This window comes from Mya arenaria, chromosome 15 (assembly GCF_026914265.1).
Source record: "Mya arenaria isolate MELC-2E11 chromosome 15, ASM2691426v1".
Lineage (NCBI taxonomy): Eukaryota > Metazoa > Mollusca > Bivalvia > Myida > Myidae > Mya > Mya arenaria.
In genome coordinates, this window is record NC_069136.1 from 32,413,946 (window position 1) to 32,438,668 (window position 24,723).

Below are 24,723 nucleotides of genomic sequence, written 5' to 3' on the forward strand. Positions count from 1 at the left end.
CATAGGTAAGTTTGACGCTGCCCTTACCAAACCACAAGTTCACCCAATTATCCAAAGAGAGCAATTTCAACATGTCTCTTCCAAAACATGTAGAGGGAGGATAAATAATTACCTAGGGCCAGTCTGGTGTTTTTGATGAAATCTGCTAGGTACATTGATAGGTAAAAATGGGTTTTGATTCTGCATCTGCTGCTGTTGCAATAGTTGATGATGTTGTTGTTGCTGTTGATGTCGTAGCAGATGCTGCTGGTGCTGATGCTGTACTTGTTGTTGTTGCTGCTGTTGTTGCAATGCAGGATCATTCCTTTCATCCCCATAGTTTAGATAGGACATCTGCAAAAAGAAAACACAAGTGGTTATAACCGCGTTCACTTAATAAATAAGATTGTGTTTATTCAATAATTTTGAAGCCTTTACATTAGTTTCCCAAAATTACTACAGTCTGATATCACTTAAAGAAAATAGAAGTATTTACAGCAATACATATATTTTTATCACATGTCTTGTAATTGCTTGATTTGTAAAGCTTATGTATTTTTTAACACAAACTGATGGCTTTTTATTTAAAAAATTTCCTTCTTTGCTCAAATATTTATACCCCAGGGGCATGTTTGCCCACTTATTTTGGCCATAGGCAAATGTTGGACATAAACAGCACCATAAATGAAAAAGCTTGTTTCAATTTCTTAGTAACATCCAACATATGTCTATTAAAACATTACAATTTTGTAACCTAATATACTTGTATAATTTATTTTAAGGAACCTATCTTACATGCCCCACATTTCTTTTAAAAGATCATTTCAACACTGATGTTAATACAACATCTTTATTTTTTCCAGATACCAACTTGTCTGAATTTCCGATTGAACAACACACACATATTTTGATCTTATTCTAAATTTCCAATACAATATAAATCATGTTGTGTTTGTACTCTGAAAAGAATCTAGCACAGCAACAGATTCCTGTATACATTGTCATATCAAAAGAACAAGAACAGGCCATGATGACCCTAAATCAATAAATCTGAAAATGCCATTAAGCAAACACTTGAACCACTAGTGAAATGTTCATGGTGAAGGTTATGCCCAGTCACATAATCATACCAAATCTGTACGATTCAACCATTATTTAAAATTTGTATGGTCATGGTACAATCATAGCTTCTGATTACATGCCCTTTTGGAGGATCCAATTGTAGGATCCGTTTGGACATCGCAAACAAGTCATGTAAAGCTCACAAGGTCAACTGACTGGGTTGTAGGGCACCTTGATTCCCCATGCAGACAATCACCATGCTGCACCCAAACGTGTGACGTCAATGAAACACCAGACAGCCGAGCTTTCTGGCGTAATGAAACAAACACCAACAGATCCCTTCAGGGAAAAGCATGCTCGACCCTGAAGGGGTCCACTGATCTTTATATACACTAACTTCTCTATTCTCACATAGCCCTGGATTTGCTAATTTGCATATTACCAACCAAGTTTACATCCGGTATAAACGTACTTCCGTTTTATACGGAATATTATTATGAACGCACCTCCGCCGCTGTAGACCTCCGCCGCCTACACTTCAACCATCAGAAAAGCAGAGCTTTAAAGATTGTTGAAGTTCCAACTTACTATGCCTCACAGGACAGGTGAGCTTTCTAGCAAGTGCATAGAAGTGGAGACTATGAACGCACATCCATTACACTTATTCCATGTGTTTAAAGTTGCATACCCTTTGCTATTTATAGAATTTTGACATGATTACCCCCAAATGTGTCCTTGCAGTAACAGTCCTTACAATAATGACCTATATTGTTACTGTAAGGATGAAAATCGTTATTGCAAGGACAAGCGTAGCCATATTCACCTATGTTAAATTGTATGTGGAATTCAATACAAAACCCTTTCATTCTTGAACCACAGAAATGTTAATATACTGTATAACTCAACCATACAAATTCAAAGAATTTCAGAGTTAAGATATGCTAATTGCATTATATCGTTATGGGAAGGACAATATTATGTGACTTAAAGGACTGTTAATGAATCAAATTACTCATATAAAGTAAATATCATATTGAAATGTCCGTATAATTTATTTATATCAATTGTTGCTACTAAAATGCATTTAAAGCTATGAAAGTGTTTAATGTACTCTCTGATCGTAAATTAAAAATGCATATTTTCAACCCTTCGTTACTTAAAGGACAGGTCAATTACTGCAAGGACAAATTGTTAGACTTGCAAATAACAAGTTATCATATTTTCCAGACAATGGCGTTGTCAAGTCCTGAACGATAGCGACGTTTTCGAGCTCAGCGAGATGCTGATCCCGATAAAAAAAAAAGTATCTACAGAAAGGCCAAGATAGATACAAAAGGGATTGCAACAGTGGAAAGATGAAGCCTACTGCTGAAATACACATAAGTAGTAGAAGGGTTCCTAACCATTTTGTTCCGTTGCTGCCATTTGAATACAAACATGGTACGTCAAAACAAAGTCAGGACATTTAAATAATTCAGGACCATGAGCATAGAGAGGATTTTGAAGACAGTGCTAAGGAATCTTTGCCTGCCGATAAACAGAACTGTAAGGTAACAGTAATAGTTGAAGAACAAGGAAGGTCAAAGGATGAGATAGACAAAGTAGGCAGTATGCACGATTATGAAAATGAGCATAACAGTGGTGAAAGAAAAGGAACTGATGCAATTGATTTGTCCATCACTAATCGTGACAATAATAACACACTTGACAATGATTTAACCTTCGGACAAGATAAGACAACTCAGGAAAATAAATGCGCAAATGAAAGTAGAGTCGACATTGAAACAAACATTGTACTACTAGCACATAAATCTAAGACTGAACATGCAATTGAGCTTACTGAAGAAAAGGCAGGGAATGAAAGTTTAAAGGAAGATGATACTGTCAAAGTAGACACTAGAACTAAACACCACATGAAAAATAACAGAAATGACAATAATCAAAACTATCACCATGTTGAAACAGCTGCGGACGATATACAGGTGAACAATGACCTAGTCAATGAAATGATCTCTGACAATGGAAGTTCAAATGTTGAACAGAATAATGCAAATGAAATACATGTTGATAGCAATGTCTATCAAATGGACAAAAATGAAGAAAGGTATTTTGTACCTGATATAAAGGAATGTCTAAACAGATATGTTTATTGTTAACTTCAACAGCAAACCTTACCCAGGGCTTGTCCAGGAAGTTCATATTAAAGAAGTAGAAGTGCTATGCATGCATCAAGTTGGTGGAAAAAAGTCATCAGATTGTTTCTTCTGGCCATTAAAAATAGATCTGTCATGGTATGATTTCAATAAGATCATGACTGTTATTCCAGAGCCAACACCAATTGAAAATTCTAAAAATGTCATGATAGTTGATAAACTGTTTGAACAAGCACCATGTGTTTGCAAATAAAGCATGTGCTCATGATACATAGGTACTTAGAGGAGACACATTGGTTTAGCTGTTTTTATTTAGATGAGACACTTAGTTTTAACTGTTATAACAGAGGAGACACTGTCAATTGTAACCACAGCCCCCCAGGTCCGGGGGTATACCGGGGATAGCCGGGGAAATGGGCCGTGTTTTTACCTTCCAGGTGGCCCCGCAGTGCCGGGTGAATGCGGTGGTTTTGTCTTCACGCCAAATATAGCAGGAAATTGGCCTTACTTAGGGTCCCTGGGGTGCGGAGGTATTTGGCGGAGGTTTTACCAGCAGTTCGTCCCCGCAGGTCGGGGATTTTGCCTGGGCTTTGCTGGACCAAAGTCAAAGTCCCCGCTATTCCCCAGAACGGGGGGGGGGGGGGGGGGGGGGGGGCCTGTGGTTACAACTGACTGGTGCATAACTGTTATGTTATTTTGGTTGAACTGTTAAAAATTAGAGGAAACACTTTGGTATAACTGTTAAAACTTAGTAAACGGACTTTGGTTATGACATAGAATTAGCAACCATAATATTATGACATGTTGTGCATTTAATGTTGATATTATGTTGATCCATTACTTTTAATGTGAAAACTTTAAGAAACTTCATTTGTTCTTTCAATGTTATATAGTGTATTTTAAAGGTTTTCATGACATTATTCTGCAAGAGTATATATGCATAAGAAAGCTTACAAAAATGACTTACATGTACATAATTATAGCATACTAAATTATGTGATCATACAAGAAGAGGCTTGGTATCATTAGTCAAACTATAATATATTTTTAATTTCAAAGCCTTAAAATTGAGGATTTGTGAATGTTTCAAGTTAAATATTCTAATTCAAATATATTCTTATTTCTCATTTGTTCTTTAAAAAGCATATTTGGTCTTCTAAACATTATGATTTTGCTTTATGATTAATAAGTAGTATTATGTATTATATTATGTATTATATCATGTTTTTCATAATATGATGCCTATGTCTTAATGTGTCACCTTCTTTAAATAAAGTTATTATTATTATTATTATTATTATTATTATTATTATTATCATTATTATCATTATTATTATTATTATTATTATACCTAATAATATACAGATATGTCACTGCAGTAACTAAAGGTTTGCTGGAAAATCTTAAAAGAAATTAAACGGTTTGTAAATTACCATTCACTTAATCACTTTTAAGTCGGGTATATTACTGATATCTGGGATGAAAAAATGTTTTAATGTGAAATCATTTATATTCGTGGACATGAAATTTCGTGGTTTGCCGAATAATTACAATTTCGTGGGTACTTGAATTCGTGGTTTTTCACTTTTGAAAAAAACAACTCGAAACTGCGATCGTCCTAGATCGTCTGCATTATCTCCACACGCTGGCACCTGATTTCTGTCTTCTACGTCACTCGGTTTATGACACTTGCTTAAGTGGTACGACACGCCGATTAGTGCATATACCCATGTCAATTATCGATTTAATTGGAAATTAAGGTCATAAAAGAAGATGTACCCTGATTATAAATACAGATAGGCGAAGCCATTGAAAGCCTATTAAGAATTTTGCAAACTGTGAAAACACTGAGAAGGTCCGTATATTTGAGTTAACAATTCCAAAAGATAGATGATGTTTACAAATTCAATCAATGTTGAATATCATCTTATTTCATATGAAATCATTTCAATATTTATTCACACTTTTTTGTTTAATAAGTATATTGAATGCGTTGCTTTGTACATTGTAACGTTGGGTGCTCAGTAGCCTCCAATGTAATCGATTAATTATTTCATTAAAGAAAAAAATCGAGAACGGACACTCATCACTCATATCTTATAAAAATGGAGGTTCATGAAAAGCACACGTTTAGGCACGTGCTTCTGTCATTTGGTTCATAAAAACACATTGAAATGATTTGTTTATAATTTGTTAACGGCAAATATGATATAGTAACAAAACAATTATAGTAAGATATACAGTGAGACTGATATTTACGCTGTATACTGCGGCCTCTGGAACGAATAAACTAGAGTATGTACATAACATGGCAATTGAAAAAGTGAATAAAGGGTCTATATTTCATGGGATCTTGAATTCGTGGATTACCTAACCCACGAAAACCACGAACATTAATGCCCCATGAACATTAATGATTTCACAGTGTGACAAATATAATAACAACAGCATAATTGTCTTTATTAATGTCACATAGTTTATAGAGTCTTTGTCTTTGCAATAACAAGCAGGTAAGATTGATTAAATTTCTCTCATTTTGATATTTAGATTGTTTCTTCTGACAGTTGTTATGGCATAATGCTTATTTGTGACATTATTCAAAAACTAGTCAATTTGTATTGGGATATTTAAATCATATTGTGCCATAATGAGATTAATTTTCCTTCCAATAACAAAGTGTGTCTTTACAATAACATAGGAAATGTTTGGTGTATGTTTTTTAAGGCATTAAATACAAAGTTGGCTTTGATGGATAAACCGTTTTATTGCTATGTCTATTACATGATTGTAAATACTTTGTAGTTGAACAGTTTCAAATAAAAAAATAAAACACCATAGTTTCCTTCCAGTAACACAATATAGTCCTTGCAATAACAAGTTTGTCCTTGGTGTAACAGTAAAGTTATGTTGGATTTCTTTGTAGTCTGCATATAATACTGCAATTAATACTTTATGAAACAATTCAAGACACTTTATGTGATCAGTAACAAAACAAGAGCCGTCATAAGACAGCGCGCTCAACTACGCCGCTTTGACTTAGAATACATTAATGATGTAATAATACCAAGTTTGGTCTCTTTATGTCAAACCTTACTAAAATTATTCGATACATAATGTGACTTTGATGCTGCCCTCCCACCAGCCCGCCCAAACAATGACGCAAGTCATTCAAATAATTTGATTTCCCATTATGAAAATGTGGTTAAGAATATACAAATATGCCTTTGAAAGGAAATGCCACGGTACCGATACCTACACATGTGGTGAGGAGGTGTGTAAGCGGTCCGGTAGCTCAGTCGGTAGAGCACTCGCCCTGATAGCGAGGGGTCCCGGGTTCGAGCCCCGGTCTGGCTGCACACTTTTCTCACCCTGTGACATTTGGCGCCCAACGAGGGACCGTGGCAGCACTGTTTGGCAGCATAATGCGCTCTCAGTGTTAATTATGTGCATTCCTTAGAACTGGTGTTCCTCAAATTCGAGGACGAATTTCCAGTTTGCGGGGAAGTATGTCACGGTACCGATACCTACACATGTGGTGAGGAGGTGTGTAAGCGGTCCGGTAGCTCAGTCGGTAGAGCACTCGCCCTGATAGCGAGGGGTCCAGGGTTCGAGCCCCGGTCTGGCTGCACACTTTTCTCACCCTGTGACAGAAATTTAAAAAAAAGAGGCTTAAAACGGAGTTATTTTTCTTGTTGTAAGATGGTCGTTAATAATTTTGAATTTTATTAAGTGCACAGGGGTCGACACTAACCATTTTTCCAAGGGATCCCGAAGGGACACCAACATTTAAAAAGCAGGTGACCCTTCCTGAAATTAGGAGTCCCTTCCACTTTTTACATTTGTAAAAATGTAAATTGGTAAATCATCAATGTTACAAACCTAAAATACACACATACACGTCTGGACTTTTGGCAACGAATAGCCTCCATAATGGCAGTGAGGTATATTTGGGTCTCTTAAGTTGGTAGATTGGGTTCAAAAGCGGTAGAATGTCAAAACAAAGATGGATACAATGTAAACAAAAACTTGATGTTGTTATTATTTCATAGATTTTCGGAAAATATGCATAAAATACATCATGGTTCAGGGTCTTGTCAGATGTAGGTGTATTTCATTGAGAAACAGTAGAAATATTACATCTGGCTTGTGAAAACTGAAGTCAATATTTAGTAGAGCTGCTGATTAATCAATCAGACTGCCCAATAGGTGTAGTGCATACTGAAAGAGCAGACGATTAAAAATTGTGTATGTTAATTTTCGCACCAAAAAGTCGTAAAATTTTATAAATTGACTGTAGATAATGAAGAAAACCTAGCAAATTTTATTTCTATTTATGATTTGATCATAGCATTAAAATATATGTCTTTAAAATTAACAAAGAATACTGATAAGTTGAATGCCAATTAACAAAGAATGCTGAATGTATGATGCCGGTCTTTTGTGCCATAAATGTTACTGTAAATACTTGAAGGTCGTATCATAAAGGTATCATCAGTGTTGGCATCTTTTTGGGGCGGTTCTGATACATAAGCAAAACAATTCCACAGAAATATTTTACCGATAATAAATCTCTGTCACCTCTGACCTTGTTGAAAATGTAAACAACAAAACGGAAGCGTTAGCCCTCATGCGCCCTGTGAAATTACCAGTTTATTTAAAGATTCATGACGTAACTGTAGTAAAAAAGTCAGCTATTCTTTCGCTTTGGTGTGTCTGATAATAATAATAATAATAATAATATCATGACATGCACTGTCAAGAAATTTAGGGGGACCCGAATTTTAGTAATAAATTAATGAAATGCTACATAATTATTGATATTTTGCGTTTATCGGTCAGAAATTTAAGTGTCCCGACGGAATACCAGACTTCGAAGTTTAGGTGTCCCTCCCGAAAAATTGGTGTCCTCGGGATCCCGGGACCCCGTTAGTGTCGAACACTGAGTGCATTTAATGAACGGTATAAAAGTTTTTTTTATTAAAATCCCAACTTGCCCTTAACTTTTACTTGCCTAAAACTTTAACCTAAGTCAATCAGGGGCCATAACTTGTATTAAGGATATGGAGTTATGTAACCTCATTGGGTGATGGTCCTGAACAATTGTGTGAAGTATTAGGTCAATTGAATGAAGGGTATAGAAGTTATTAAACAATATCCCAACCTGCCCTAAAACTTTGACCTAAGTTCCATAGTCAATCAGGGGCCATAATTTGTATAAAAGATAATATAGAGTTATCTCACCTCATTATGTGATGGCTATGAACATCTGTGTGAAGTATTAAGTCAATTGAATGAATGGTATTGGAGTTTTAAGAGAAAATCCCAACTTGCCCTAAAACTTTAACCTGCCCTAATACTTTAACCTAAGTCAATCAGGGGCCATAACTTGTATTTAGGATAATATGGAGTTATGTAACCTCATTGTGTGATGGTCCTGAACAACTGTGTGAAGTATTAAGTCAATTGAACAAAGGATATAGAAGTTATTAATAAATATTCCAACTTGCCCTAAAACTTTAACCTAAGTTCCATAGTCAATCAGGGGCCATAATCTGTGTAAAGAATAATATGGAGTTATCTAACCTCATCATGTGATGGCCCTGAACAATTGTGTGAACTATTAAGTCAATTGAATGTAGGGTATTGGACTAATAAGTGAAAATCCCAACTTACCCTAAAACTTTAACCGGACGCCGACGCCGACGCTGGGGCGAGTAGTATAGCCCACCTATTCTTTGAATAGTCGAGCTAAAAATCATCTTTATATGACAGAAATTTAAAAACCAAATGCCCTTTTCTGCATCCAAAACAAAACAATACAGATATAGGGTTGAGTGGCCAATCATTTTCCAGACAACAAAGGTTCTGAAAGAAAATTTCTTGCAAACAATGGAGGTATTGCTATGTAAATATATGAATATTCGCAAAATTTTAAAGCATTAATTGAATTCAATTATATTGATTGCCACTTTAACACTTGTTACTGCAAGGACATGCAATGGGCATTGGTAACTTTCCATGAAACAGTTTTCATATATATTGGTTGAATTAAGGGTGGCCTTAAATAAATGTGGCTTCTTTATAGTTACAACTAACAGCTGAAATGAAAAAATCAAAGAGAAATACAACTTTCATTTTTCAAAAAGTACCTCCTTTAGATTCGGGCAAAATTTGATATTGGCTCATCTACACAAAAATTTGCTCTTTCCAAGACAAAAAATAAAAAAAGTTGTAAAAACAGTAAATCTGTGAGAGTGCAGCTTTACGTAAGGCCAGCATTTTATATGAATTGATTCGAAAACCTGCTGACTTTATTTTTTTTAAATGTAGAAAAAAAAAAAAATTCATTACTAAAATTATTTTTTACGCCCGATTCTTTTAAATGTTTGTGTCCCAAAATAAACTATCTAGTAAAAAGTAAACAACGGCTCAGTATTCCCCATGACTCGGTAAAAATTTCTAAAGCACCGTGGAACCTGTCTATGTCATATCAGACTATCTCATGTTTTAAAGGGGTGTATTTTTGTGGTCATTTTAAAAATCATAGTCAATTGAGTTTTAGACATCATTTTAAAGAAACATTTACTTTTTTCTACATATCAAGAAAGTTCACATTATTCGTAATTGTTGAATCGTTGTAAAATGTTTCGTTCAATAAAACATTAATGCTTTGCATCCCCACAAAGTTTTGTATTACCGCCTTTTCCCACGGTAATTGTTGCAAAGATGGTGATGGCCAATTTTGAGTTACAAATAAGCTGCGTCTTAGCGTAAATACGCAATAAAAATCATAAAAAACGCAATTGTTGGAAAATAATTTTGTCTAATTATGCAAACTTCTTTCGGTCATTTTATCGAACTCAGTTAGAAATAAATTATGGTTTCTGTAATTGGTTGATCATTTTCCAGAAGCAAACCGGAAACAATCGAAAACCTCGGTTGTGACTAAAGGCGCTTTCCAATGATAAACCAGTAAATACCATGGTATACCATTATAAAGAGATGCATATTCATATGTAAACTTTCCCGCGAATATGTAAAGAAAAAGAGGGCGAAAAAGGTATTACCAACTCAGTCAAATGTATTAACACCTTATTTAAACCCATCATCATCAAAAGAAATAGTTGGTGACATATGATATTGGATAAATTAATTACAGAATTATAGTGCTGTTGTGCAATGTTTGTTAAAAAGCATTGCAGGGTCAATAATTGATCAAATTGTTTATCACTTAATGTCATACATTGTTGTTCTAGTCATTGTTAGTTTTTAGTTAGTTTATAGTAAGTGTTAAATGTGTTTGTTTTGAAATTCTTTTTTATTTTGTAATGTGAACTATACGCTATACAATAGCTTTAAACTCTTACTTTCACTCATTTTGTGTATATTACCAGTTATTGTTTCCAATCACACTAATAAAAGACTATTGCTAATTGTTGTTTATTCCTTAATTAACAAGAGCTGTCACAGAGACAGCGCGCTCGACTATTCCGCCGCTTTTCAGTGTAAGGATTGAAAAGTTTTGGCGAAACATGCATGGATCACTGTTAGATTAGATTTCAATGCAATACATGATGTGCGGAGATATTAACATAAATGTGGTTACATGCAAAATTTTAACCAGAATTTTTAAGTGTCATAATAAAGGGCCATTATTTGTAAAAAGAACAGAATTTTAAGTCGCATAATAAAGGGGCAAAAATTAAATAATATGAAAGATAGAGTTATCTTACTTGATTAAATACGAAGGTTAAATGGTTGGGAGCCTGTGTGTAAAGTTTCAATGCAATACATGATGTATTCGCTGAGGTATTGACTTAAAAGTGGTTACATGCAAAACCTTAACCAGAATTTTTAAGTCGAATAATAAAAGGCAATTATTTTACATTAAATGCAAACTAGAGTTATCTAACTTGATTAATTTAGTAGGTTGGATGGTTGAGTACCATTGTATCAAGTCTCAATGCAATATCTCAAGTAGTTGCTGAGATATTAACCTATGTGTGCTTGCACGCAAAACCTTAACCAGAATTTCTAAGTCATATAATAAAGGGCAATTATTTGCATTAAATGCAAACTAGAGTTATCTAACTTGGTTAATTAAGTAGGTTGGATGGTTGAGTACCATTGTATCAAGTCTCAATGCAATACCTCAAGCAGTTGCTGAGATATTAACCTATGTATACTTGCACGCAAAACCTTAACCAGAATTTCTAAGTCAAATAATAAAGGCCTATTTTTTGCATTAAATGTAAACTAGAGTTATCTAACTTGGTTAATTAAGTAGGTTGGATGGTTGAGTACCATTGTAAAAAGTCTCAATGCAATACCTCAAGTAGTTGCTGAGATATTAACTTGCATGCAAAACCTTAACCAAGGGGTGACGCCGACGCAGACGCTTGGGTGAGTAGTATAGCTCTCCTTATTCTACGAATAGTCGAGCTAAAAACAAAACAATGGGATTATAATAGAAACTTGAAATATTCATTTATAATGTGAGATACCATTTTTTTTCAAATGGAGTAATAAATACAAATATATTGGAAAACTTATCTGTAACTCTGCAAGTCACAGTTGATATTCTTTTCAACATAATTTTTATGTAATTCAATGGATTGAGCTACTGGAGAACTGTTAGAAGTGTTGCACTTCTGAACAAATAAATGCCCCTTGGGGTTGAGGGACCCCCTTTAACAGGGGAACAGAATGGCAACCACCCTGAGTGTATTGTAAGAGGCCACTAAATGGGCTTCAACAATTGGAACTGTTGAAACTCAAGATTCTAGCAGAATGGTTTTGATCCTACACATTGCGTTTTTAGGTGTTGTATTGATATGTCTTAGGTAAACCAAAACCATTCTTTTGTAAAAAAAAGAGGCCCATGAGGGCCTATGCTCTACTGTTATGGCTCTTGTGGTCATATTAATCCAGAGCATGTATGTATGGGTAATAGGCAACAAACATATAGTTCACTTTTTGTGTTTGGGTTAGCTGAAAACATTGCACGTCCACCATCTGAGGACAGAAAATGTTGCAAGCAGATCAGTTGCATGAACAAGTCAAGGTCATCTGAAGAAAAAATTAATATTTGCTTTCAAAACTGTACTCATGGTCAAAATTTCACTGCTGTAGCTTTAAAATTAAGAAAGTAGGTCAAAAGGTCACAGTCAAGATCATCCCAGGACAACATTGATACTTGTTTGCAAAACTGTAAACATGGTCCAAATATTATTGCTGTAGCTTCAAAAATGAAAAAGTAAGTCAAGAGGTCGCAAACAAGGTCATCAAAGAACAAAATAATGATTTGTTTACAAAACAGTACACATATGGTCCTAATTTTATTTTTGTAGCTTCAAAAATGAGAAAGTAGGTCAAAAGGACACAGTCAAGGTCAGCAGAGGTCAACAATGATGTTTGTTTGCCAAACTGTACACATGGTCCAAAATTCATTGCTGTAGCTTTAAAAATAAAAAAGTAGGTCAAAAGGGGTGTGGGCCAGCTTTGGCCCCATGGGCATAATTTCAACTGTTTTGGTAGATGTTCATCATATGCTCCACAACAAATATCAAAGGTTTGAACCTTGTGGTTTGAAACAAGAAGATTTTGAAAGTTTTTCTTATATAAGTCTCTAGGAAACTTGTGACCCCCGGCACAGGGCCAGTTTTGACCCCAGGACAATAATTTTAACAATCACGGTTGTGGACCACTAAATGATGCCTTATTAAAAAAAGCAAGGGTCTGCGGTTTCAGACAAAAAGATTTTCAAACATTTCGCAATTTAAGTATACCAACCTGTGAACCCCGGGGTGTGGCCAGTAATGACCCCAAGGACATAATTTGGACAAACATGCACAAACAATTGTGTTCAGATGGGTGTACAAATGACAGACACTTCTGGTCTTTGGCCAATAGAGCTAAAAATGGCCATTTGCGAAATAGAGCTAAAAATCAACCAACCCCTTTAAACTGTAATTTTGATCTTTTCCAACAAGGGCAAGGGAGAGTACAACATAAAACCAACTGCACAACCAAAAAACAAGTTGTCTCTCTTTAATCCTAGACTTTGATCTAGACTTGGCTAAAAACAAACGCACATACGTCGTTCACATTACCATCGTATAAGCGCTTCTGGCCTTTGGCCAGTAGAGCTAAAACCCAGTTGTCAGTAACTTCTACATTTAATACAGGGGTAAAACCCACATAGAATGGCTAAGCCTGGGCTGCCCAGGAAAGGTTATTAACTGACCTCGCAATATGACTTTAGTATTGTAGAATGATTCCAAAGCAGCCCTCATTCAAACAAACAAATTACTACTTGCAGTGTGCGAAATTAACGGTAGCCCGATCGCCCGTGGCGACGAAAAATTGACCCAGGCTACGAAAAAATCCTTTAAGGTAGCCCAACTGGCGATGAAATCATCGGGCTTGTTGGTTAAAAAAAATGTCGGGTAAATGTTTACCTCGACACAGTTGACCGACTTCCAGATAATCTCTCATTGTTATGGATATTTTCTGTTGCAGTAATCTCCCTTGTCAAGCAATTATACGCTATATACTGCTTGAAAATAATTATTTTGACGGAAATCATATTTCGGACTGTCAATATTTTTTTTTGTTTTAGTGAGATATTAAAGTTTGGATGTTGTTTTTGTTGTGTGTTGTTTTTTTTTAAATTAACTTGGATTATTTAGTCACCGAAAATTATGAAATAGATGTTTGTAAAATCCTGTCATAAATGCCACAAGCAGCACATGTTGACAGGACTTCCATCCTCCCCCTTCATCAACAATCCAACTGCCTTGACAGAACCAGCCACCCCCCCCCCCCATCGAACCACCACCAGCCCCCATGCCCCCTGGCAACACAGGACCACACAACCACCATACTTGCATTTTATACAAAATATAATAAGATATTGTACAGTTGTCATATCATTCCTTGTTTTTAACCATATAAGGTACTCAAGATGCGTTTTTCTGTTAACCGGTGGGCTATGGAAATCAGGCTTGGGCTACAGAAATCTCAAAGTCTATAGCCCCATTGGCTACCAGGTAAAAAAGGTTAATTTCGCACACTGTACTTGTGGCTCAAGACACGTGGGCTTTATATGCTCTGTTTGTAGTAGAGTGTTAATGTGCACAAAAAATGATCATTTTACTCAGTTCAAATTCAAACTGAAAAAAAACAACTTATAATTTTCCAATCTATTTCTACTTTTTCATTGACTGGCTCATTTCAGAACATTTATTTCTAAAAAAAATTATCCTCCCCCCCCCCCCACCAATCCCCACCTCCGACCCAAAATCAGAAAAAAATCCTGTAAATCAATAAAAATAAAAAATGCTGGCCTAATGAGCAATTATATTGATGACACATCTGCTAATCCTCATGTACATGATAAGATATATACCTCTTTGCATTCAATACAGTCAAGTAAATTATAATTTAATTAATTTTCTAACAATTGTAAATGATAAAGTGAATTATAATACATTTTCTTAAACAAGTATCATTAGTGGTTGAAATAAAACACTTTTTATTTAAACATAAAAAACAAGAGGCCCATGAGGGCCTATGCTCTACTGGCATGGCTCTTGTGGTCATTTTCAATCCAGAGCATGTATGTATGGGTAATGGGTAACAAACATATAGTTCACGTTTTGTGTTTGGGTTAGCTGAAAACGTTTCATGCTCAACATCTGAGGACAGAAAGTGTTGTAAGCAGATTAGTTGCATGAACTATTTTAATATGTGCCAAGTAAAGGTCATATAACAAAAAAAATATTTGCTTTCAAAACTGTACACATGGTCCAAATTTCATTGCTGTACATGTTGTGGCTTTAAAAATTTACAAGGCAGTCAAAAGGACGGCTATATCCCTCGCCGTTGTTTTTTAGTATGATTTGTATTTTAGTATATTTTGTTTTTCTCGCAACCTGACTGGTACGTCGAATCTGACGAAAATTGTACACAACCACTGGTCAAGAGTGTGAATATAGGAAATACAAGTTGTTTGATCGGTGGTGACATCATAACATTGTTTTACTGCTTTTGAAGAGAAAACACATGTTATAAATATATTATCACATTTTGTGTCCATTGGTTTTTTTAAATATTAAACTTGTTGCACATAATGATATTGCTTGGTAGAGTGCGCTAAGTATCAATCTGTAAAACTTGTTTTAACACTTTCATTTAACATTTATATCTTATCCTCTATTTAGCATATAGTCATAATATGGACCCACTGGCACCGGATTTTCAAACTCAATCATTTTTTTAAAAAATAAAAATAAACTTATAATTTAGAACTAAAAATTATAATACCGAAAATGTGAAAAAATATTGAAAAATATTTTTTTTATAAATATGCACTTTGTACTGTATAATATACTAACATGGTATTAAACGTTTCTCTACCCGGGTCACGTAATCATCTTATTACTCAGTTCAAAAGAACTTCTGCAGATTAACAGCAATCGGAATTTAAGGATATGATATCCATCTTCCAAACACTCAACCTTAGCCCACGAATAAATTTCCCTATCATACAATTTTTTTTACTTTGTTCCCATTTTTCTGTTTTCCTAGATTTTCTATCACCCTTGACTTCCGGTTTCAGAGTAAGGTTTTATAACGGCTCATTTCATTCATTCATACAAGTGTCAACAACTGAAATATTTGGACCAAAAGTGTTCAACATAGAGAACTTTTTGGCACCAAATGCCTCTTTGAGTGACTTTAGCGTGCTTATTTCGGGTCAGACTGGTTCTGGAATTACACATACCATCAAAGCTGAATATGAAAATTCACGCGACAACGGAAAGCGGCTTAATATGCACCACAGGATTGGCTTGTTTCCTTGACAGCGATCTCCTCGCAAAAAGGTTTCACAGGTAGGAAGAGCAAAATGTTTTATTTATAAAAAGGAGCTGTTTACCAATACGCAGTGTTAAATAATGATCTATATAATTGTAGAAACACGCATGTATTTTGTGTATATACATGCGTACATGCGTTTGGTTCATTTACACATGTATATTTATTAAGTAACATTTCTACATTTTGTAGTTTAACTTTATGCTTTGTTTTTTATGCATGCTCACAGAAATGAGTGTCATCTCAATTTCCTTTGCAATTGCCAAAATGCTCTTAGAGGGACTTGGTCATGTTTTGAGACCAAACATTTTCTTTTCTGAAACTGAAAATGATTAATATTATTATGCTTACATTTACCTGTATCACATTCACATATATATTTCAATGTTTGGTATCATAATTGAAGAAAAAATAGGGAATAAGTAACAAAAGAGAATGATCGCAAGTTTGATTCAAGTCTACTCGTGGAAACAAGTAAATTATTAGGGAAATGGATAGACCACTCAACTATACAGGCACATACCCTAGCTTTTGCTGAAAAGTTAAATACAATGTATAAATAATTATTTTCAAAACATTTATTATAATGCAGATGCTACAAGTCCATGTGCGCACTGTACATTAATTAATAGATTTAAAATAGATGTACAGTTGTAGCTAGGTTAAAATAAACCTTTAAAATCAGTTTTTATATCTTTACAGGGAAGTGGATGGCAACACCAGTATCTGTGACGTCATATATTGAAGCGTAGGCTTGTGGGCTGCAGTTCCACAGAGTGAGACACACCGGCACTATCTCCTATCCCACCACCTAGATCTGGGCTCAGTGCAGATGTTACATTGTGCTGTTAACAGTTTTAACATGATAATGCTACAACCTGAAAACAATGACTTAAATAATGACAATCTGCTGTCTTTATCTTTGCAAGAGTTGGGATTTTGTACCAGCTGTGTGTACTTGCTCAGTAAAAGATACTTACAGTTGCTGAAATACTAGTATCTTTAGAAATGCATGAAATGTTATATAGGTATAATGCTATATAGGTATACATGTATTTCACCACAGCTCAATATAGGGATAGTAAATGTTTAGTTTCTCAGACCATTTTGTAATATTTCAGTAGGGAGCACATAATCAAATGCTATTGTTTTTCCAAGATAATTGCTTTCAATTTGTATTATCAGTTTTGCTTTAAAGCTGCACTCTCACAGTTTGACACAGATATTATATGTTGGGGGGGGGGGGGGGGGGGTTGTCTCAAAATACGCTCATGTTGGCATTAAAGCCTTAATTCAGTTATCTATATAAAGGTAACTTACAATAGAACATATCTCAATTGTAAGAAAGAACGCCAAAATTTTATTTTTTTAAGTGTTAATAACGCTTTTCACTATAAGACATAAATTTTCTAACATAAATATGAAAAACTACATTCAAATATTACCATAAAACATCAATTTTCTGACAAAAACATGAAAAACTAAATTCGAATCTTTTGTTAGCAGTCTTATATCACTGTTTACCAGACATTCACTCTGTAAGAGTGCAGCTTTAAATCACTAAATAGAGCAAAAGCAAAATCATTTTTTGAATGCAACTTTGAAGATCCATTAATGAGGCGCCCTTAAAAGTGTCCAGTGTTACTGATGCTTTTCAGCAAAATAAAGCATTTTTTAAACTTCTTATTAATAAACTCCATTATATTGGAACTTTTAGTGATGTATTGTCTTTTAAATTAGCTATATTGGAACTTTAAAGGATTTGATACCTTTTTAACTAGCTTTTATCAATAAGGAAATTAATTATTTTGCTCTCTCTATAAATTGCGACCAAGTCCGATTTAAGCCACTATAACCATTTCATGTTTGTTGTTAATGTAGTTGTGTTATTTCTTAAACTTATATAGCAAGATTTGTCTAATAAAACATATAAAATAATTTGCTTGATTGTGTTGAAAGTTGATAACTTAACACCCTAAGTCTGTTTGGTAGGTAGAAACCAGGCGCGTAGCTGCCTTAATTTACGAAATACACGGCTGAATCCACATGATTCTGACAAAAAATAAAACAGTTCAGCCAAAGCTACAGAATCACTATGCTTGTTTGACTACATGATGTAACAGATATATGGACATTGTCATCGAGTATGTTATTATACAGTTCAATGGCAAAAAGGACAGAAAATGAGACAATCTGAGTGTTTTTCACATTAGCAAACCTTATTTGTTTGCTATTTTGTAGAAAAGATCTGCGGCGAAAATAAATTTGTTGATTTATTATCCTTAAACTGTCCATTTTCCAGTACTAAAGGACCTAAGAATGCCCAGAATACACCAGATTGCTCCATTGTTTACAAAATGTTCATACCCCCCCCCCCCCCAGCACAATTATGAATCCACATGAATAGAGGGCTAGCTACCCCCTGGAAATCAGTACTGTGTACGTTCAAGAGGTCATCAGAATGTTCCATTTGTCACCAGGTTGGATATAACCAAATAACTCTTGGATTGGAGGCAGACATCTTAATCCACCAAACCACTCTCACCCTTTTTGACTAGTTAGTAGTACATTGGAAAAGACATCAGAAGATGATTCACTGTGTGCGCCGGGTGGTTTCCCCTAATAGCTGTTAGTGGTTAGTTACTCAAATACCAAGAACAACAGAGTTTCTTCATTATATTTATCGATTTTACTTCGTTTCGAACAGTAAGAATTTAGCAATATACCGTATTATATCATGTATAGGACGCTAGCATAGATAGGACGCAGGCCAAAAAAATAGTTGAGAAAACCGGTAAAACCCCTTAATATATAAGATAGGAAGCAGCAGAAAATGTCAAAATCGGAGCCGAAAAATTGAGGTTGGTAAAGTATTTATAACATGTATTGAAGTATAAAACAAACAAAAAATTGTATATAAGGCATATTTCGATAACTGTCTTGTGTATTTCGATAATTATCGTCGTATTTCGGTAATTTAGCGTACACAACATTATATAGGTCTTGACATTTTGAGAACATTCACGCATATTATAAGACTTATACAAATGCCGTAATAGTCTGGACACGCCTTCTGACTGACAGTCAAACGTTGCAACCGTTGCAATAGTCTGACATGCCTTCTGAATGACAGTCAACCGTTGCAATCGCAACAACACTGTATTGTCAAAACTGATGATTGTTTTGATAAGGCTTGTCGCTGCGCGGATTAAAGCATGTCGGCATAATAAATGCGTGTCGGTAATTAGCTTTGCCAGTGGAAGGCACGTCGGGTAAAGTGCAAACAAACAACCATACGGTATTACCATCGCAATAGTTTGTTCTATTGATGTTTTTCTAATGACAGACAGCGGGTGTTTTTCACACCTTCGCACATTTGAAAAGATTTGATAGTGACAATTATGCTACTTTGCGTTATGCACATTCCTTTATTAATTTTTTAAAACAGTAACATACAACAAAATGTTTTGTAAGATATCAAAACATTAAAATCATGAACAACGATTTATTGATATTTACCTCCTTTCCCGATTTTCCGTTGTCGTTATAACTCAATCCAGTTAAAGAGCTGACTCACATCAATTTTTTGTGAGTAGCGTCCCTTTTGTAAAAAAGTAAACACTCGTGTTTGTTTTCAATTTATTTCTCAATAAATCATTTTAAAGTAAACATTCAATATATTTCTGCGTGTGTTAACTTGCGTGATTTTACCTATGTCAGTTGTTCTCTTGGGTGACGCAGTACAGATACTTACTATTACTGCGTTCTTCCCCGGTCCGATATTTTCGACCTGAAATGGACTTGAAAAAAAACAAATGAAATTCTAATAGCATAGAAAGGACACAGGCAGTTTTTAAGACAAGAATTGGGGGTAAAAAAGTGCGTCCTATGCATGATATAATACGGTATAAGAAATGTATTGTTGAGTGCAAAGTGAGCGTTGTTTTCTGTTATAAATATGCCTTAATCAGCATAACCAAATGCATTGCATCATTGCAACTTCATATTTCACTTGGACTTTCATTCATGATTTGCTTGTGAACGGAGTAGAGGGGCCAAAATATTAGAATTTCAATTTGTTAACGATTTGAGATTTTAAATACGTCGCCAAAGAGGACTTTAAATTCGACCAAACAAATCGCATGTTACAAACTGGTCAAAAAACAGTAATAAAACCGGAAGTCAAGGGTGGTAGAAAAACTAGGAAAACAGAAAAATGGGAATAAAGTAAAACAAGAGGTCCAAAAGGGCCTATGCTCTACTGGCATGGCTCTTGTGGTCATTTTCAATCCAGAGCATGTACGTTTGAGTAATAGGCTACAAATATATAGTTCACTTTTAGTGTTTGGGTTGCTGAAAACGCTGCATGTTCAACATCTGAGGACAGGAAGTGTTGTAAGCAGATTAGTTGCATGAACTATTTTAATATGTGCCAAGTAAAGGTAATCTGAGGGTAAAAAATATTTGCTTTCAAAACTGTACTCATCATCAAAATTTCATTTCTGTAGCTTTAAAAATAAAAAGTCGGTCAAAGTCAAGGACATCCGAGGACAACATTATGCTTGTTTGCAAAACTGTTCACATGGTCAAAATTCATTACTGTAGCTTTAAAAATTAATAAGTAAGTCAAAAGGACTAGTGGTAGTGGACCACTAAATAAAGCCTCAAAATAGCAAGGATTTGCATAGTGGTTTCAGACAAAAAGGTTTTTAACATTTCCCAATTTAAGGGGGGGAGTCCGTACCTTACAAAGAAACAAGAGGCCCAAAAGGGCCTATGCTCTACTGGCATGGCTTTTGTGGTCATATCAATCCAGAGCATGTATGTATGGGTAAAAGGCAACAGACATATAGTTTATGTTTTGTGTTTGGGTTACCTGAAAACGTAGCACGTTCAACATCTGAGCCCAGAAAGTATTGTAAGCAGATTAGTTGCATGAACTATTTTAATATGTGCAAAGTAAAAGTCATCTGACAAAAAAAAAATGCTTTCAAAACTGTACTCATAGTCAAAATTTCTGTAGTTTTAAAAGTTAACAAAGTTGGTCAAAGTCAAGGGCATCCTAGGACAACATTGATCAATTTGAACAAATATTCACAATCAATTGTGCTGAGATGGATGCACGAACACACAAAAAGATTTTCAAACCTTTCCAGATTCATGTGAACCCTGGGTGTGGCCAGTAATGACACCAGGTGCATAACTTAAACATTCACAACCAATTTTGTTAAGATGAATGCGCAAACTACAGAACTTAAAGCTAAAAGTTGGCCTTTGGGCTTTCAACAAGAACAAGGCAGGAGTAATTCACAAAATCAGCTGCAGAAGCAAAAAGCAAATTGTCTCTCAAAATCCTAGACTTGCAAATTGTCTCCCTTAACTCTAGACTTGAATTTACATGTACATGTAAACTTGACTAAAAATAGAATTTGCTCATGCAGACCTGGCTAAAAATAGAGAGCATTTCTTTAAAACTTTGTTGCACGTGACTCATCTTACATGGGGCTTGGGGGTATAAGACGGGTTTTTCCAGCACTGGTCACATGACGGGAAACACACGTCCGGTATGCAAGAAATCAGCATCATCTTCATAGAATTAAATACTCAAGACTGTCAAACATTCCATTTTTTTGTTTAAAACTTAAAATACAATAAGGTTATAAATACATTAACACTTTACATATCTGGCAGTTGGCTCAAAATATTACTTCAATTAAACACAATTTCTAAAATTATCTGCCAAAGTCATAATGTTAAAGTTTGTTCAATATGCCCATTTTCCACTAAGCACCCTATCCCTTTTCTGCAAAACCCTGTCCTTTTCGAATCAAATCCTGGCCATAACTCTAAATTATCATAATCAAGTAAACCAAACCATTTTTTGTATTTACTATAGCAGCAGAAAGTAAATTAAGCTTCATAGCGCTTGAACAGGGGCAGTGTGCATGGATATGCCACAACCCTACACAATCAAACCATATCAATTATCAAAAAAGGAAAAAATCATCATTAGTCCCATGCTTAAAAAAAATGATGGGTAAACTGTTAATAGTACTATACTGGTTAGCGACCCCTTTTCGGCCTGAAATGGAGGTTTTTCCTACGTTACTTTTGACACAAGATAGCTAATACAATAAAACTTTACACTCAGATAGGTTGGCTCTTCCGACAAAACTGTGTAATTTGTTTTTGAAAATAGCTAGGGATTCCGAATATTCCCACGCGCAAAGTACCCCTATAATTTCGCTAAAATATGCACCCTACTGTACCAATTATTCGCCCACCCCATTAATTCGCTATTCTTACAATGTTTTTCATATATTTCTCTCTGAACTATATCTTCAAACATTTTTATTTTATTTGACCAGTCTAGCCACCGTTTAAAACGACAATTGATCAATAAATATAACATGTTTACTATTACATACTGTTAATGTATGTGTAAAATGATTTACAACACCTACTCTGTTATTCTTCTCTTAGCAGAAAATTTAAGAAGCTGCTGGGATTCCTTCTTGAAACATTACCTACATAATGTATGCATATTAATAGACTTCCGAAGAGGGACAACGCATGTCGGTACAAGAATGTAATGATTAATTCAAATTTGAGTTGCTTCCCTTAGATGAAAAATTCGGCGATAACTTCACCATTTTTGAGGTTTTACCATTTGCCTTTTCGAAAATTGAACTTAAAAAAACAGCAATTTATGGTATTTAAATAATTTATTACCGGCTTAATACTTTATAACGACAAATCAATATTGTCGTCTGATAGTGCAAGGTATAAGAAAAATTAAAAAATCCTTACAGGGCCTCATGCAAGCGTGAGCGTGAATGATGACGTCATCTCCGCGTGCAACTAACAAGGTTAGAAGTGTAAACAATATTTATTTGGGTCGAATTCCACATACTACTTACATTTGAATGCAGTTAACAGCTGATATCTGTCAAAAAGATGCCGCAATGAAACACCAGACTGATTTGTGTAAAATATTTCGTTTTGACTGGTTTTAACTGGGTGGGCGAAAATGGTACGGGCGAATAATAGGTCGCTAACCAGTAGTGTCAGAAAGTAAAAAGTAAAAGGCAGAGATGCAAGGCAGAGATGCCTGGATCAGCCTAAATGGTTAATGTGAGGGAATTGAACTGTGTGTGTGCGTTCTAGTCTTGCGCTAGGTTTGCTCAATCAGTAAGGTCAACGTGCTAGGGTTCGGGCAGTCGTGTGTTCAAAGCCCACACTGAGAGCACTTTTCCTCCCAGCATTTAACTGCTTAAGGTAGTGTACCTTTAACATGAATATCGAGTATAATCATTTTCTATAACAAATGAAAAATACTTAAACACTCACATCTAGTTTAATTCTATGAGGCTTTATTCCATAATCCTGTTGACCAAACACTCCCTTCTTAAAAAAATGTCGGATCGAGTTATTTCCCTGCAATATTGACACACCACCGGATGTTAACACAATATTTACTACACTTTTCTATAATAAAATCATCTATATTACTGACAAGCGCTAAATATCCAGTCTATGACAGTTCATGGATGCTTAAGCATTTCACTTAAACATAAACAGAAAAGGTTCACTAATGCTGACATACAGACACAGCAGCAGAACATTGTACCAGTACGTCAGTAAACTACGTCATGGAATGTTTATAATTATGGTATCGATATCTATAAATAGTACGGTAAAATTGCAGTTTTAATAAGGGGGAAAAACTACTGCACAATACATGTTTCCTCTTCTAAATTGAGTTGTCTTTCATATTGTTCCTGCAGTGGGTTGATAAATAATAAGAAACGTATCAGTTGATATCTAACCATGCCTTTTTGACTCAGTTCTGTTGAATTAAATATGAAAAAAACGCAATGTGTTTGTTATTCATGACAAAAAAAATGACATTAAATTTAGTACATCTGCATATTTTTACGTTTTTATCTTTGCCTTAATTAATTAATTATTTGCTTTATTGATATAAAATATGAAATAATTATCATCAAATATCTAATGTTTAATTATCCCACCGGGACCGGGAAATAGTATCGCCCTAAATTTAATTACAAAGCCCAAACGTACAGTACTGTACAGTACAGTATTTCTGCCTCCCTTACCATCACTTACTTTTCACTTGTACTAATCCACGGCCTGTAAACGCCAGCTCCGCCACTTTACGATGTTGCAAAGAAAAAGAGCTGTCGACACTTCCGTGGTGGAGCTGTGCCCTATGTTTACATGAACAAACGTGAGTATGATTTATATTTTATTTGATAATTTCATTTTATTGACATATTTCGAAAATCGGAGAATGTGGTACCATGTAAGAACACTTCTACTGTAGGCTGGTTACTATTTCGTTTCAATATTGTGCAAACTGTGGTGTCAGGAGCTTTCCTCCCGAATCGGACTTGTGCATATTTTGTGATCTGATTGCATAGCAAGTACATTTCGATGCTTACACACCCCGTAAAAACATTCTCACGCATGCAAACATAACTGTTATTTATAGTACTTATGCCGGAACACAACAAAACTGATAAACACTTCTTAAAAAGGAAAAATGCACATATTTATAAAAGTGGTGGCGCTGTTGCCCTATTGGTGGCGCCTGCGAGTATGTTTTGCACTCGAAGTAATATAAAAA

At 35.0% G+C, this 24,723-nt stretch overlaps 1 protein-coding gene and 1 non-coding gene across 4 annotated transcripts in view; one reads left to right on the top strand and one right to left on the bottom strand.

Annotated features, from left to right (window-relative positions):
• LOC128220107 (uncharacterized) overlaps positions 1-23,713 on the bottom strand; it is a 131,082-nt gene extending 107,369 nt beyond the window's left edge. For all 3 annotated transcript variants that reach the window (XR_008258721.1, XR_008258720.1, XM_052928371.1), the window contains exons 1-2: positions 23,424-23,713; positions 113-333 (exon numbers count right to left, since the gene is read on the bottom strand). Coding sequence is in view for 1 of the 3 variants with exons in the window: in XM_052928371.1 (XP_052784331.1) it covers positions 113-333 (221 nt within the window). In the remaining 2 variants the exon portion in view is untranslated. The remainder of the gene's footprint in view (positions 1-112; positions 334-23,423) is intronic.
• Positions 6,476-6,548, top strand: Trnas-uga (transfer RNA serine (anticodon UGA)). The gene has a single exon. It is a non-coding gene; the product is annotated as a tRNA-Ser (tRNA).
• Positions 23,714-24,723: the final 1,010 nt, after the last annotated feature.